At 44.2% G+C, this 15,857-nt stretch overlaps 1 protein-coding gene across 1 annotated transcript in view; it reads right to left on the reverse strand.

Moving 5' to 3' along the window:
* The window catches only part of LOC124795572 (myosin light chain kinase, smooth muscle-like), a 1,044,560-nt gene that overhangs the window by 326,970 nt on the left and 701,733 nt on the right, over positions 1-15,857 (reverse strand). Inside the window, exons 15-16 of the mRNA XM_047259644.1 lie at positions 4,069-4,201; positions 3,307-3,310 (exon numbers count right to left, since the gene is read on the reverse strand). Of these exons, the coding sequence (XP_047115600.1) occupies positions 3,307-3,310; positions 4,069-4,201 (137 nt within the window). The remainder of the gene's footprint in view (positions 1-3,306; positions 3,311-4,068; positions 4,202-15,857) is intronic.

Genomic DNA, 15,857 nt, shown 5'->3' on the forward strand with positions numbered 1-15,857 from the left:
TCTGAAAAGCTAGTCATTTGCATATCACAGCATCTTCTTCCTATCGGTCAAATTTCGCCTCTGTAGCACGTCATCTTCGTGGTGTAGCAATTTTAGTGGCCAGTAGTGTACAATTAACCACAGTTTTCTCATACTGACTTTATAACAATTTATTTTGAAGGTCAGTAAATTACATTTTTTTTTTGTAATTCCAAAGAATGAATGCCTATTGAACGCTGAAAAAAAAATCGGAAACTCGGACTTCGCAATGCGATTCATCATATACTGGCAATACAAAAATGTCTCTCACAAAATTTCGTCCTGCGCATATTTCGGGCAGTAAATGTACGTTAAAGATTGGCAATCTGGCAGCAGGAATGGTAACTATACATGTCAGGGGTGGGGGAGAGAGAGAGAGTGAGAGAGAGAGAGAGAGAGAAAGAGAGAGAGAGGGAGAGAGAGAGGGAGCAGTACTGTCTAGTTGGTGCAGTGGACGGCGTTTTGGATTACCCTGCAGGAGGTCGAAGGTTCGATTGTGGGTCAAGGTCTATTTGTTTTTATTTGATAGAAGTAGTCTGCAAGCTATGGTATCTGTCTTCTTAATCCCCATACAGCAATTACAGTCCATGTTCCTCTACCATACAATGTTGTGCTGCAAACGTACACTTGACAGCAAAAACCAACATAACGTAGCTCTTGTTGCAGGTCCTCTAAACACCAAAACCCTGTGGGGTACAGTCGTTTGACTATACACAATGGGTACGTCAAGAGACTACTAGAGACCAAACATTATCGTCATTTACGTTTAAGTTGAGAACTTATAACTGATACTGGTACAAACGTCAGTATTTGACGTCCTTTTCTGCCTAGTGATAAAGAGTCTCGATAAGGCACAAAGCTTTGCTTGGTTAACAATGGGTTTACGTTCTGGGTTTGTATCTGGATCCAGAACAAAGACGTTAGTCATGTCATTTAAAGTAACAACTTTGTGTACAAGTAACTGTTGATGAGTAATGTGAACAATGATATTACTTGTGATTCACTGTTAATGTTGGGATTTCCGTAGAGTGGTTGCTGCCGTTAATCACGTTTTCTTTTAACTGCTTAGTATTACATAAAGTTGATGCAGAACCACTCCCCATTGAACGTTGAATGACGTTCAGCATGTGTTGGGTAAACCTTTTAGACAGCAAAGAACTTGTTTCCAATTCCCATACAACTTTACAAATCCATATACTGTCTCAAATATTTAATTTTGCCTAGGGATTACTGAACGATTTATGTGAGAAAATTAGTTGTCCCATAACGTTTGAAATGTCACTTATTGTAATTAAGTTTAGTTTACAATCGTTAAGGACTATCTGATCTCTTCTGTACTATCGTGGTGTTACTTTACATCTGGACGGACTGCCATAAAGACCGGTGTTCTCTAGTAGTCTCTAGCGGTACCCATTGTGTATAATACAACGACTGTACTGTGGAGGGTTGCGACGATGTGCAACACAGATATGCTGTGTTGGTTGCATACATTCAGGTGCAGCCTACACGTTGGAATTCAGGCGTGCCCCACTTATTTTGCTGTCGAGTTTACATACACAGAAACTTTTTCCTCAAATTAAAGTACATGTTTCATACCAGCAGACTTCTCTTGGCCAGGAATGCTCTTCTCGCCAGTGCTAGTCTGCCTCTCATGTCCTCCTTTCTCCATCCATCAGTGGTTACCTAGCTGCCTGGATTGTAGAATTCCTTAACTTTACCTACTTCGTGACCATCAATCACGATGTTAAGTTTCTCGGTGTTCTCATTTCTGCTACTTCTCATTACTTTCGTCTTTCTTCGATTTACTCTCAATCCGTATTCTGTACTCATTAGACTGTTCAATTCATTCAGAAAATCCTGTCATTCTTCTTGACTTTCAGTCAGGATAGCAATATCATCAGCAAATCGTATCATTGCTACCTTTCACCTTGAATTTTAATTCCTCAACCTTTCTTTTATTTTCATTACTGCTTCTTCGATGTAGAGATTGAACAGTAGGAGCGAAAGACTACATCCCCGCCTTACACCTTTTTTAATCCGAGCACTTCGTACTTTTTTGTCCACTCTTATTGCTCCCGCTTCGCTCTAGTACATATTGTATATTACCCGTCTCTCTTTATAGATTACCCCTATTTTTCTGAGAACTTGGAACATCTTGCACCATTTTACATTTTACAATCGTGCAAGCCCTGCATATACCATACATTTAGAGGCAATCGGTGACAAGGAATAGCCGTGGTCGCCTTGTCAGCTTCTTACCGCCAGCTTTATGTGTGTTATCACGTATTTCGCTGTCCCAGAAATCGTTAGCCTTGATAATCATAGAGAAGTCGTGGAATACTATTTTATGTCCTTTTTCAATGCGTGGTTATCTGCCAGCAATTCCTCTGGATAGCGTAGTCATAGACACCTCTCATGTTCGACCTGAAATTGTGCTGTAGCGCGCACTGCATTGTCCACCCTCAGAAGTTACTTTGTAACTCACGGCGGCAGCTGCAGGCCGCCTTCCAGTAGCGACAGTGGAGCTGGCGGAGGTTTTCATGAGTACATGCCCCATATCGTCAAGTTCAACCGGTGTTCGGTGCCGTCGAAACCTGGAAGCATTGGGCGTCTAGGAAGACGAGGTCGATCGATGTAGTAGTCTTCATCAAATCGTTCCTGCATAAGACGCACGTGACGCGTAAGGGCTGTGTCATCTTCTAAGTTGTTATCTCCATTAGGAAAAAATGTGCAATTACTTAAGATGCACACTATCTACAAGGAATCTTCGACAGATGTATTTCAACTGCCAAAGAATCACGTTTTTGCCAATTACTTATTAAGCACTTTCTATTCTCCATTTCAGCCGATTAGTCACCATCAGCAGACGGACTGACTCTTTAAGACGTCTGATGTACTGTCACAAAAATCACCTCGTCACATGGTCACAATTTCGATACCATCATAATTCAGTGATCACTCACCCGGTTAATCGAATATAGCAAAAATTGCAAATCCTTTGAGTGGAAAAGCACGACGAGGTTTCCATAAAAATGAACAGAGTTGGGATTTTTTAAATGGTACTTTGTACTTAACTGCTTAGGGCTCTTATGGACACAGGGTCGATTATGATCGCCGTTCCTTAGAAAAAAATTTCTGGCTGGTGGACTGCAACTGGGAAAAAGTACGCTCTGAATAATAAAAGTCCTAGGAACAGACAAATCGCCTTTTTCATTAATTATTAGTGTAATTGTAGCTGCATAAAATAACGGTACTAACTGTAGCGCCACATGGCGATGAAAAGGTAACTCTTCTAAAGATACATTTTTTCTTCTTCCTCAGAGATTCAAGTTATTCTGGAGAGCGGTCAACAGACCTTTCCTGGATTTTTTTTCCGGTTGGTCAAAATCCAGGTTGTAGCGCGACTTGTGTCCTATCACACTTCCAGAATTTCTTCATTCTTCCACTGATGTTTTTCTCTTATATTTCGACCATGTTCATGACTTCTGGAATTCGTTTTTTCTGCAAACCCTTTGAGGATGTCGATCTTAGCTCGGAACACCTATATATTGCACATTCTCTTTCGACCGAAAGAAATTTTGTCCATATTCTTTTTTTATTTCTTCAAAACATTTTGTGGTAGCTTTCAGTCTAGTGTTAGCCCACTGTCATTTATTATGTGTCCATAGAATTCTAGTCTTTTTCATCGTATGTTCTCCAGTATCATCTCTCTGCTCTTTGAATCATGTTCTCCTGCTGATTTGACGTCTTCTATAACATTTTTCTTTCATCATTAAAATAGATCTCACACTTCAGTATGCACCGCCGTGAACACTATACTGCGTTACTGCCAATAATTTCCGAAATTTTGATTTTTTACTATTTTCTCGTTTACATTTCCTGTGATGCAACCGCAAAATAAAGATACGTCTACATGAATTACATCAGTATAGCAACAGCAGCAGTCTGGCTTGAGCATGGCCTCAGTATGTTACTGCTAAATCGGCGCTGTGTGCCGGACCTTTACTTACTCGCTCGCAGCGGACACTACGTCAGAGCGCGCCGCGGTACTCACGTGAGACGGTCGGCGACTGGCTCCTGGTGGGCGTGGTCCTGGGCGTGGAGCGGGGAGTCGAACCCGCGGACAGCAGCGCCGGCGGCCGCGACAGCTGCCTCGACAGCAGCGTCTCCTTCTCCTCCGGCACTGGAAGCACAAGGCTGGGTGAGGCGGCGCTGTACAAACCGCCGATTAGCCGCAGCCACAGCCGGTGTTTGCACTCCACGAGATAACACGCACACTGCACCGCAGCGCTACCGACTTTCACTCCGTGAACTTAAATTTAATTCCTACTACGTCTAAAAGGTGTCTGAACTTCCGATGTAAGGCGCTGCAGTCATGGACTGTGCGGCTGGTCCCGGCGGAGGTTCGAGTCCTCCCTTGGGCATGGGTGCGAGTGTGTTTCTCCTTAGGATAATTTAGGTTAAGTAGTGTGTTGGCTAAGGGACTGATGACCTTAGCGGTTCAGTCCCCCAAGATTTCACATACATTTGAAATTTTTTTTGAACTTCTGAAAGTAGGAGGGATAAAGTACAGGGAGCGAAAGAGTATCTAACGGAACAAAATCGACAGATGTAAAGGTAATTTCCGGTGTACTCCATGCAAATTTGATAGGACTGTTATTGTTTACAATAAATATAAATCATCTAGTAGAGAGCGTCGAATGTTGTCTTAGGCTGTTCGCAATTCATGCGGTTGTCTACAACCAGAAGGTAGTAATGATTTGGAGAATGACCCCCCTCCCCCCCAGAGAACTGATGAATGGTGCAGGCTGTGGCAGTTGACCCTGAACGTAAAAAGATAATAACATATTGCGCTTACACAGGAAAAGAAATCCACTACTGTATAGCTACACTATTGGTGACAAACCGCTGAAAACATTATCTGCCGTGAAAAATCTAGGAGTAACTACCCGAAGCAACCTTCGGTGGAATGACCATAAAAAACAAATAGTGGGAAAAGCAGATGCCACACTCAGATTCATAGGAATAATCTTAAGGAAATGTAATTCATCCAGGAAGGGGGTGGCTTATAAGGAACTTGTTCGACCCATTATTGAGTACCGTTCATCTATCTCGGATATCTACCAGATAGGATTGTTAGAAGAAATAGAGCAGGTCCAACGAAGAGAGGCACGTTTCGCCACGGGATCATTTAGTCGGCACCAGAGCTTTGCGTAATCCTCAATAAACTCAATTGGCAGACGTTGCAAGAGAGAGAGAGAGAGAGAGAGAGAGAGAGAGAGAGAGAGATTTAATACCGAAATTTCGAGAGAGCACTTTCCAGGAAGAGTCGAACAACGTATTATTCCCCCTACATATGTCTCGCTTAATGACCATCGGGAGAAAATTCGAGAAATTAGAGGCAATACAGAGGCTTACCGACAATCATTCTTCCCACCCGCAATTTGCGAGTGGAACAGGGTTGGAGGGCTCAGTTAGTGGTACAAAAAGTACCCTCCGCCACACACCATTAGGTGGCTTGAGGAGAATGATGTAGATGTACGGCTTGTTCGTACGCCTGTCTGCAGCCATAAGAGTCGAAGGGCATGAAAAGGAAATAGCAGATGAGATGGGAGAGAGACAGAGTTGTAGAAAAATTCCATGTTATTCCGTCTGCACGCTGAGCAAGCAGTGAAGGAAACATAGGAGAAATATGGTAAGGGAGACGCAGTTCAGGGAGAATTAGTTAAAGTCTTGTGTCTTGCGGATGATGTAATTGTGCCTTGGGTAGCAAACGATTTAGAAGAACTGTTGAATGGAATGGGCAGTGTCTTGAAAAGGGGCTACACAATGAACACCAACAAAAGCAAAACAAGCGTAATGGAATGTAGTCGAAATAGATCAAGCGATGCCGAGGGAATCAGATTAGAAAATGAGGCACTAAAAGTATTGCGTGGGTTCTGCTGTCTCGGCAGCAGAATGACCTACGAGGCCGAGGCAGAGAGGATATAAATGACAAGAAAAGCGTTTCTGAAGAAGAGGAATTTGTTAATATGGAGTATAAATTTTAAGTGTTTGGAAGTCTTTTCTGGACTCATTTCTCAGAAGTGTACACTTGTACATAAGTGACACGTGGATGGTAAAGGGTCCAGACAAGAAGAGAATGGAAGCTTTCGAAATGTTGTACTACACAAGAATGCTAAATATTAGATGGGTAGATCGCGTAACTAATGTGGAGGTATTGAGCAGGATTGAAGAGACAAGAAATTTGTGGTTCAACTTGACTAAAAGGTGGGATCAGTTGACAGGACGCGTCTGGAGGCATCATATACTCATTAGTAATCATTAGTTTGGTAATGGAGGCAAGTGTGATTGGTTGTAGAGGGAAACCAAGGGTTGAATACAGTAATGAGGAGCCAATGAATGTACGTTCCAGCAATTATGCAGAAATGAAGTGGCTTGGGAAGGTGAGACTGGTGCGGCAGGCCCCATCAAATCAGTTTCTGGTCTGAATAGAATGTTGTTCATTATCCTAGGCTCAAACATGTAATGGTTCTAAATTATTGTGCGCGAATATTCGACGTTTCTAGAGTCTAGTAAAAGTCACGCTCATGACATTATGAGATCTTGTGTTAGGCGCTCAGGAAAGCTGATCAGAATGGGGAGTATTTCTGGAAGTGACGCATTCCGCTGGTTCTAGAGCTTCCGTATGTGGTCTGTGTGGCGTTGCCTCACTCCACGTAATCCATAACAGGCGGTACACGGGAGCGGCCTAAGCTCCATTTGCATTGTAGAGCCCGCCGACGTCAGGTTAAGAAGCAGTTAAATGGCGTCGAGCCTCTGTAACACATCCGCCTCGAGCACCCACTTCCTAGTGAGATGACCCCAGGTGTTCAGTGGTGAATGCGAGAACTGGATGCACAGCTTTAGAAATATCGGGAAATGTTGTACCTGTAAAGATTCTAGGTTGGTGTTTAATAATGTTGTGGATGACGTACTACTTCCAGAATGAGATTTTCACTCTGCAGCGGAGTGTGCGCAGATATGAAACTTCCTGGCAGATTAAAACTGTGTGCCCGACCGAGACTCGAACTCGGGACCTTTGCCTTTCGCGGGCAAGTGCTCTACCAATTGAGCTACCGAAGCACGACTCACGCCCGTACTCACAGGTTTACTTCTGCCAGTATCTCGTCTCCTACATTCCAAACTTTACAGAAGCTCTCCTGCGAACCAAGCAGGAGAGCTTCTGTAAAGTTTGGAATGTAGGAGACGAGATACTGGCAGAAGTAAACCTGTGAGTACGGGCGTGAGTCGTGCTTCGGTAGCTCAGTTGGTAGAGCACTTGCCCGCGAAAGGCAAAGGTCCCGAGTTCGAGTCTCGGTCGGGCACACAGTTTTAATCTGCCAGGAAGTTTCGACGTACTACTTGATTGACCACGCCAAGCTGTAGCTATGCGAACCAGGTCTACACTTATGTCCAGTGTTAAAGCAACAAACCGCTACTTTCGCGTGTTGTATCTAATTCACGGAGTAATCGTACAAAATGGGAACAGATGTCCGTACAATCGTGTTCTGCACGGAAGATGGCATTCCGGGCAATGGAAAACCACGTCAACGATGTCGTCAGCGCACCTATCAAACGAAATAGTGTTTGCCAGGTACTCCCACATCCACAAACTCTGTATACACACTCACAGATGGTGCAGTATGGCGTAGAGAAGACGCCTACCAGACTCTCTGCGGTGGAGGGCCGTAAGAAGAAGTAGGACTTCCGCAAACTGGTCTGGAGAGTGATTCTCGACGGATTCGCGTCTGGAAGGAACGTGGAACACGATTTCGGAATCCAGACATTGTGGGAAGAGACGGATATTGAGGAGAATCCTTAATGGTGTGGGCAGGGATTAGTTGACCATTCTAAAACTCCTTCACGAAATTGTAAGGGTGAATCGGCAAGGTTCAGCTGCTGTCAGGTATCGCGGCGAGATCTTGAGACCTCATGTGCGGTTATTCTGTGGGCCCAGACTTTGTACTGTTTGACTTCATAGAACATAGGTGGTTGATGTCTTTTGGGAAACGGAAGATATTGTACGCATGGCGTGGCCTGTTCGCTCTCCCGATTTGAATCCCATGGAGCAAGTGTGGGATGCGCTAAGGAGACAAGCTGCGTCACGCCAGCGTCCACCGACCACTCTCCAAGGCTCGCGGGCAGCTGTGCAGGAAGAATGGGCGTTATTGCCGCAACAAGAGACTGATGACATCACCCACGGCATATTCAAACGATTTTTTTTAAAATCTAGTGGCGATACTGAAAGAGAATATTTAAGGAAATGCACAAGGAACATTGCTATCACTATGAAATGGATAAATTGAGCAAAATAGTGCTCTTATTTATATGTGTCGGAACCATGTAACCTCTAATCAGTCCCGTAAAAGTTGAAACAGCAGCATGAATTCAAAAATCTAACAATTGTTATAGTCTTAACTGAATTTTTCAGAAACAAATTACTTTGTAGGAAACCGAATATGCACGTATGAAAAACATTAATTGCACCAATTTTAGGCTACAGTTTGAATCTACGAGTTAAAAAAAGGGTACCTCAACGCAAAATGTTAAGAAAAATGTTTGAACCAACGCTAATCATGACTGGAGAATATTACATAACAATGAACATTGGAAACTGTACAAAAAGCTATAGTAGTTTCTATAAGTGACGGTAGTGTTACGAGCCTAGCAAAATAGTCACTTCTTTTGTCACCATCATTTGCTTAAAATCTGCTTCGGACCGATTATGAAGTAAGTAAAGAATATTTTCACAGATCTCGTTGCGCAGCATAAATGAGGCTGCGAAAATAAATTTTTCTCAAAATATACAGCTGACGCATCCACTATCACCATTACAAAGTGTTACGTACTAGGCAACTCAGACTGTGTACTGATTTGCAGTGTCATTTAGTCAATACTAAGCGTATAGTGATACTATTAAACAATCCACACAGCTTCTTCCTAAAAATAATTGTGGAATGGTTTGCCATTGCCTGTGGTTGAAGTTTCGAGTACGTACCTCTGTCGAGTGGATAGCTGTAGTACACTACTGTGCACTGGGGTTTTCTGTTGATACGGTACGAATACTTGTCGAAACGAAAGGACGGTCTTAGGTGATATATAAGGTAGTCGTGTCATGTAGCTGCTCCAGGAGGAGTGGATTATCATCAACACTGCCATTTCTGAATACGTTTCCAGCTAGCTCACAACACTGGTGTCGAGTTAGGTGATCGGTGACTATACATACACTATGTGATCAAAAGAATCAGGACACCTCCAAAAACATACGTTTTTCACATTAGGTGCATTGTGCTGCCACCTACTGCCAGGTACTCCACATCAGCGACCTCAGTAGTCATTACACATAGTGAGAGACTAGAATAGGGCGCTCCGCAGAACTCACGGACTTATAACGCGGTCAGGTGACTGAGTGTCACTTGTGTCATAGGTCTGAACCCGAGATTTCCATACTCCTAAATATACCTAGGTCCGCTGTTTCCGACGTGATACTGAAGTGGAAACGTGAAGAGACGCGTTCAGCACAAAAGCGTACAGGCCGACCTCGTCTGTTGACTGACAGAGACCGCCGACAGTTGAAGAAGGTCGAAATGTGTAATAGGCAGAGACATCTATCCAGACTATCACACACGAATTCCAGACTGCATCAGGATCCACTGCAAGTACTATGACAGTTAGACGGAAGGTGAGAAAACTTGGATTTCATGGTCGACCAGCTGCAAATAAGCCGCACATCACACCGGTAAATGCCAAACGACGCCTCGCTTGGTGTAAGGAGTGTAAACGTTGGACGATTGAACAGTGCAAAGACGTTGTGTGGAGTGACGAATCGCGGTACACAACGTGGCGATCCGATGGCAGGGTGTGGGCATGGCGAATGCCCGGTGAACGTCATCTGCCAGCGCGTTTAGTGCCAACAGTAAAATTCGGAGGCGGTGGTGTTATAGTGTGGTCGTGTTTTTCATGGAGGGGGCTTGCACCGCTTGTTGATTTGCGTGGCACTATCACAGCACAGGCCTACATTGATGTTTTAAGCACCTTCTTGCTTCTCACTGGTGAAGAACAATGCGGGGATGGTGATTGCATCTTTCAACACTGTTCATAATGCACGGCCTGTGGCGAGTGGCTACACGACAATAACATCGCTGTAATGGACTGGCCTGCACAGAGTCCTGACCTGAACCCTGTAGAACACCTTTGGGATGTTTTGGAATGCCGACTTCGTGCCAGGCCTCACCGACCGACATCAATACCTCTCCTCAGTTCAGCACTCCGTGAAGAATGGGCTACCATTCCCCAAGAAACCTTCCAGCACCTGACTGAATGTACGTCTGCGAGAGTGGAAGCTGTCATCAGCACCAATACCACACTGAATTCCAGCATTACCGATGGATGGCGCCACGAACTTGTGTCATTTCAGCCAGGTATCCGGATACTTTCGACCACATAGCGTATTATCTCCCGACACCTTGCAGGTCGAACTTCTGCAATTACAGGTGCCTTTCAGATTGGAACTGGCTACCTCCGCCATGAACATCGCCGTCCTAGCGCACACTGCCGGTCACATGTGGGGTGTCCTCGCGTGTGAGGTTGTCCTCAGCTCCAGTTGCAAATCTTAAACAAAGGGACGCACCGCAGGGAGCCGACGGAAACAAAGCATCAAGAAAAGTAGAGAGGCAGGACGAAGGGAAGAAGATACAGGGGTGGTCAGAAACAATCTGAGATGGTTTGCGATCTAATTAGCATTTAAGGTAGGCAATCAGGTCGTTGCGTGTGCGAATTCAAACGGTTTTCCAAATCCAATTAGTGTCAGCTGTTCTCAGAGCACGAGACTGCTCGGCGTTTGGCTCGAGTTCGATCCTTGCTACCGTCCCACGTCCGATTTTTGTATCGCTCTCTTGAATTTGTGCGCGCAACTGTCTGATTGGATAACTTCAACGCTAATTAACTCGGAAACGGTGCAACGTATCGAATTTTTTCCTAACAACAATTATTTCTCAGTACGACCTACCCTGCAACACCCTTACAAGCGTTTGACTGTTTCTGACAACCCTGTATTCTCTCAGATGAAATGGTAAGGGGGACGCAGTATGTTACGGCGTGTTCCAGGGAATGTACTTGGAATCTTGCTCCTAATATTGTATGCTAATGGTCTGACATATAATATTAATAGTAACCACAGGCTTTGTGCACATAATGCAATTATCTGTAATAAAGTACTGTCTGATAAAAGCTGAAAATATGTGGTGTCACATGTTGATTGACTACTTGCTTTAAATGTATGGAAATGATAGATTATCACTTCACAAAACGCGTGAAAGTAGTATCCTACGAGTACTGTGTCAGTCAATCACAACTGGAGCTAATCAACTCATGCAAGCACCTCGGTGAAGACATGGAACGGAACGGTCACAGATGCTTAGTGGTTGTTAAAGAAGGTACAGACTTCGGTTTATTGGAAGATGGAATAAGTCTGAGGAGACTACTGCCAACGCACTTGTGCGTCCCAGCCTAGAATCCATACCAGGTACGACTAACAGGGATACTGAACGTATTCAAAGGAAGGCAGTACGAATGGTCACTGGATTGATAAAACTTTCGCGAAATCCTACCCATGAAGTACCAAGAAGCATGTCCGCAGCTCGTGGTCGTGCGGTAGCGTTCTCGCTTCCCACACCCGGGTTTCCGAGTTCGATTCCCGGCGGGGTCAGGGATTTTCTCTGCCTCGTGATGACTGGGTGTTGTGTGATGTCCTTAGGTTAGTTAGGTTTAAGTAGTTCTAAGTTCTAGGGGACTGATGACCATAGATGTTAAGTCCCATAGTGCTCAGAGCCATTTGAACCATTTGAACCAAGAAGCAGTATTAGATAAAAATGGGTCAAATGGCTCTGAGCACTATGGGACTTAACATCTATGGTCATCAGTCCCCTAGAACTTAGAATTACTTAAACCTAACTAACCTAAGGACAGCACACAACACCCAGTCATCACGAGGCAGAGAAAATCCCTGACCCCGCCGGGAATCGAACCCGGGCGTGGGAAGCGAGAACGCTACCGCACGACCACGAGCTGCGGACAGCAGTATTAGATTAAGAATATACGAATACACCACAAACCCCGCGAAGACAAGTTTAGACTAATTGCAGTACGCACGGAGGCCTTTAAGCTGTTGTTAAGAGGGTGAGTCAAGTGAAAACCTCGAATATTTTTTAAATATTATTTATTGTGCAGAAGTGATACAAAGCTGTATGACTTTTCAACATAATCTCCCCAACGCTCAGTGCAAATCCTCCAGCGCTTACAAAGTGCATAAATACCTATAGAAAAAATTTCTTTTTGTAGTCCTCGCAACCACTCATGCACAGCGTGGAGTACCTCTTCATCAGAACGGAACTTATTTCCTAACACTGCGTCTTTGAGTGGTCCAAACATATGGAAATCACTTGGTGATGAGGAATGGCGCCATTCCTTGCTCGCTCTCTTCGTTTTCGGCTGGTGGAAGTGAACCCAGGTTTCGCCACAGTAATGATTCTTGCAAGGAAGCCATCACCTTCTCGTTCAAAGTGCCGAAGAAGTTCTTCACAAGCATTAACACGTCGTTCTCTCATTTCAGGAGTCCGCTGCCGTGACACCTATCTTGCAGACACTCTGTGAAACTGGAGCACATCATGCACAATGTGGTGTGCTGACCAACGACTTATCTGTAAACATGCTGCAATGTCATTCAGTGTCACTCGGCGGTTTTCCTTCTCTATGGCTTCAACTGCTGCAATGTTCTGTGGAGTCACAACTCGTTTTGCCTAACCTAGACGAGGAGCATCTTCCACTGAAGTCACACCATTTGCTATCTTCCTTCTCCATTCGTATACTTGCTGCTGTGACAAACATGCATCACCGTACTGAACCTTCGTTCGTCGATGAATTTCAATAGGTTCCACACCTTCACTACGCAAAAACCTAATAACAGAACGGTGTTCTTCTCTGGTGCAAGTGGCAAGTGTGGCGGCCATCTTTATACTGATACTGCGATGGTATGTGTGCATCTGCACTATGCTGCCACCTATAGGCCACTCTGCACGGTGTTTGTAGCACGCTTACGACGCGAAATTTCGATTTGTTATTACAAATTTAAGGTTTTCATTTGACTCACCATCGTACTTCCGAGCTGCGGAAGAAACCCTAGAATATGGAACAGTGATAAAGCACCATCTGTACCTCCTCTTTGCTGACTACGTTTTATCGGGAACGAGGGTCGGGAAGAGAAAGGACGTGAAACTGGCGAAATATCCGGTCGCCAGAAAATCGTGGAATGATGCTGGGGGGACATCGACGTTGTTGTTGTTGTGGTCTTCAGTCCTGAGACTGATTTGATGCAGCTCTCCATGCTACCCTATCCTGTGCAAGTTTCTTCATCTCCCAGTACCTACTGCAACCTACATCCATCTGAATCTGCTTAGTGTATTCATCTCTTGGTCTCCCTCAACGATTTTTATCCTCCACGCTGCCCTCCAATGCTAAATTTGTGATCCCTTGATGCCTCAGAACATGTCCTACCAACCGGTCCCTTCTTCTCGTCAAGTTGTGCCACAAACTTCTCTTCTCCCCAATCCTATTCAATACCTCCTCATTAGTTATGTGACCTACCCATCTAATCTTCAGCATTCTTGTGTAGCACCACATTTAGAAAGCTTATATTCTCTTCTTGTCCAAACTATTTATCGTCCATGTTTCACTTCCATACATGGCTACCCTCCATACGAATACTTTCAGAAACGACTTCCTGACACTTAAATCTATACTCGATGTTAACAAATTTCTCTTCTTCAGAAACGCTTTCCTTGCCATTGGCATTCTACATTTTATATCTTCTCTTCTTCGCCCATCATCAGTTATTTTGCTCCCCAAATAGCAAAACTCCTTCACTACTTTAAGTGCCTCATTTCCTAATCTAATTCCCTCAGCATCACCCGACTTAATTCGACTACATTCCATTATCCTCGTTTTGCTTTTATTGATGTTCATCTTATATCCTCCTTTCAAGACACTGTCCATTCCGTTCAACTGCTCTTCGAAGTCCTTTGCTGTCTCTGACAGAATTACAATGTCATCGGCGAACCTCAAAGTTTTTACTTCTTCTCCATGAATTTTAATACCTACTCCGAATTTTTCTTTTGTTTCCTTTACTGCTTGCTCAATATACAGATTGAATAACATCGGGGAGAGGCTACAGCCCTGTCTCACTCCATTCTAAACTGCTGCTTCCCTTTCATGCCCCTCGACACTTATAACTGCCATCTGGTTTCTGTACAAATTGTAAATAGCCTTTCGCTCCCTGTATTTTACCCTTGCCATCTTTAGAATTTGAAAGAGATTATTCTAGTCAACATTGTCAAAAGCTTTCTCTAAGTCTACAAATGCTAGAAACGTAGGTTTGCCTTTCCTTAATCTTTCTTCTAAGATAAGTCGTAAGGTCAGTATTGCCTCACGTGTTCCAATATTTCTACGGAATCCCAACTGATCTTCCCCAAGGTCGGCTTCTACCAGTTTTTCCATTCGTCTGTGAAGAATTCGTGTTAGTATTTTGCAGCTGTGACTTATTAAACTGATAGTTCGGTAATTTTCACATCTGTCAACACCTGCATTCTTTGGGATTGGAATTATTATATTCTTCTTAAAGTCTGAGGGTATTTCGCCTGTCTCATACATCTTGCTCACCAGATGGTAAAGTTTTGTCACGACTGGCTCTCCCGCGGCCGTCAGTAGTTCTAGTGGAATGTTGTCTACTCCCAGGGCCTTGTTTCGACTCAGGTCTTTCAGTGCTCTGTTAAACTTTTCACGCAGTATCGTATCTCCCATTTCATCTTCATCTACATTCTCTTCCATTTCAATAATATTGTCCTCAAGTACATCCCCCTTGTATAGACCCTCTATATACTCCTTCCACCTTTCTGCTTTCCCTTCTTTGCTTAGAACTGGGTTTCCATCTGAGCTCTTGATATTCATACAAGTGGTTCTCTTTTCTCCAAAGGTCTCTTTAATTTTCCTGTAGGCAGTATCTATCTTACCCCTAGTGAGATAAGCGTCTACATCCTTACATTTGTCCTCTATCCATCCCTGATTAGCCACTTTGCACTTCCTGTCGATCTCATTTTTGAGACATTTGTATTCCTTTTTGCCTGCTTCATTTACTGTATTTTTATATTTTCTCCTTTCATCAATTAAATTCAATATTTCTTCTGTTAGCCAAGGATTTCTACTAGCCCTCGTCTTTTTACCTACTTGATCCTCTGCTGCCTTCACTACTTCATCCCGCAAAGCTACCCATTCTTCTTCTACTGTATTTCTTTCCCCCACTCCTGTCAATTGTTCTCTTATGCTCTCCCTGAAACTCTCTACAGCCTCTAGTTTAATCAGTTTATCCAGGTCTAATAAGAGAAATGGAAATGGGCGAGTGGCGACATAGCAGGAGTGAGCTGGAGCTCCTACTCACACGATACCTAAATCACTGATGCGCAGTATGAAATCACGGCGACCTCCTGTACCGTGAGACGCCGGCCACTGTCCCAGGAGTAACGAAGCCGGGGGGAACAGAACAGCGGACCGGTGGGAGGCAGGCGGTGCGCGCCCGCTGTGGCCGCAGCGGCGGTTACGTCACAAGAAAGCCGCTTTTCCTTTTCCTCCGCAGCTGATTGGGCGCCGTCAGTCGGAGTTCCTATTTTGGCAAAACCGTCGGCGCACCTGTTATAATGAACGGCGGCGCTTTCCGCCCTACAAGGGCTCTCAATTATTTGCTCGCAAGG

This window comes from Schistocerca piceifrons, chromosome 4 (assembly GCF_021461385.2).
Source record: "Schistocerca piceifrons isolate TAMUIC-IGC-003096 chromosome 4, iqSchPice1.1, whole genome shotgun sequence".
Lineage (NCBI taxonomy): Eukaryota > Metazoa > Arthropoda > Insecta > Orthoptera > Acrididae > Schistocerca > Schistocerca piceifrons.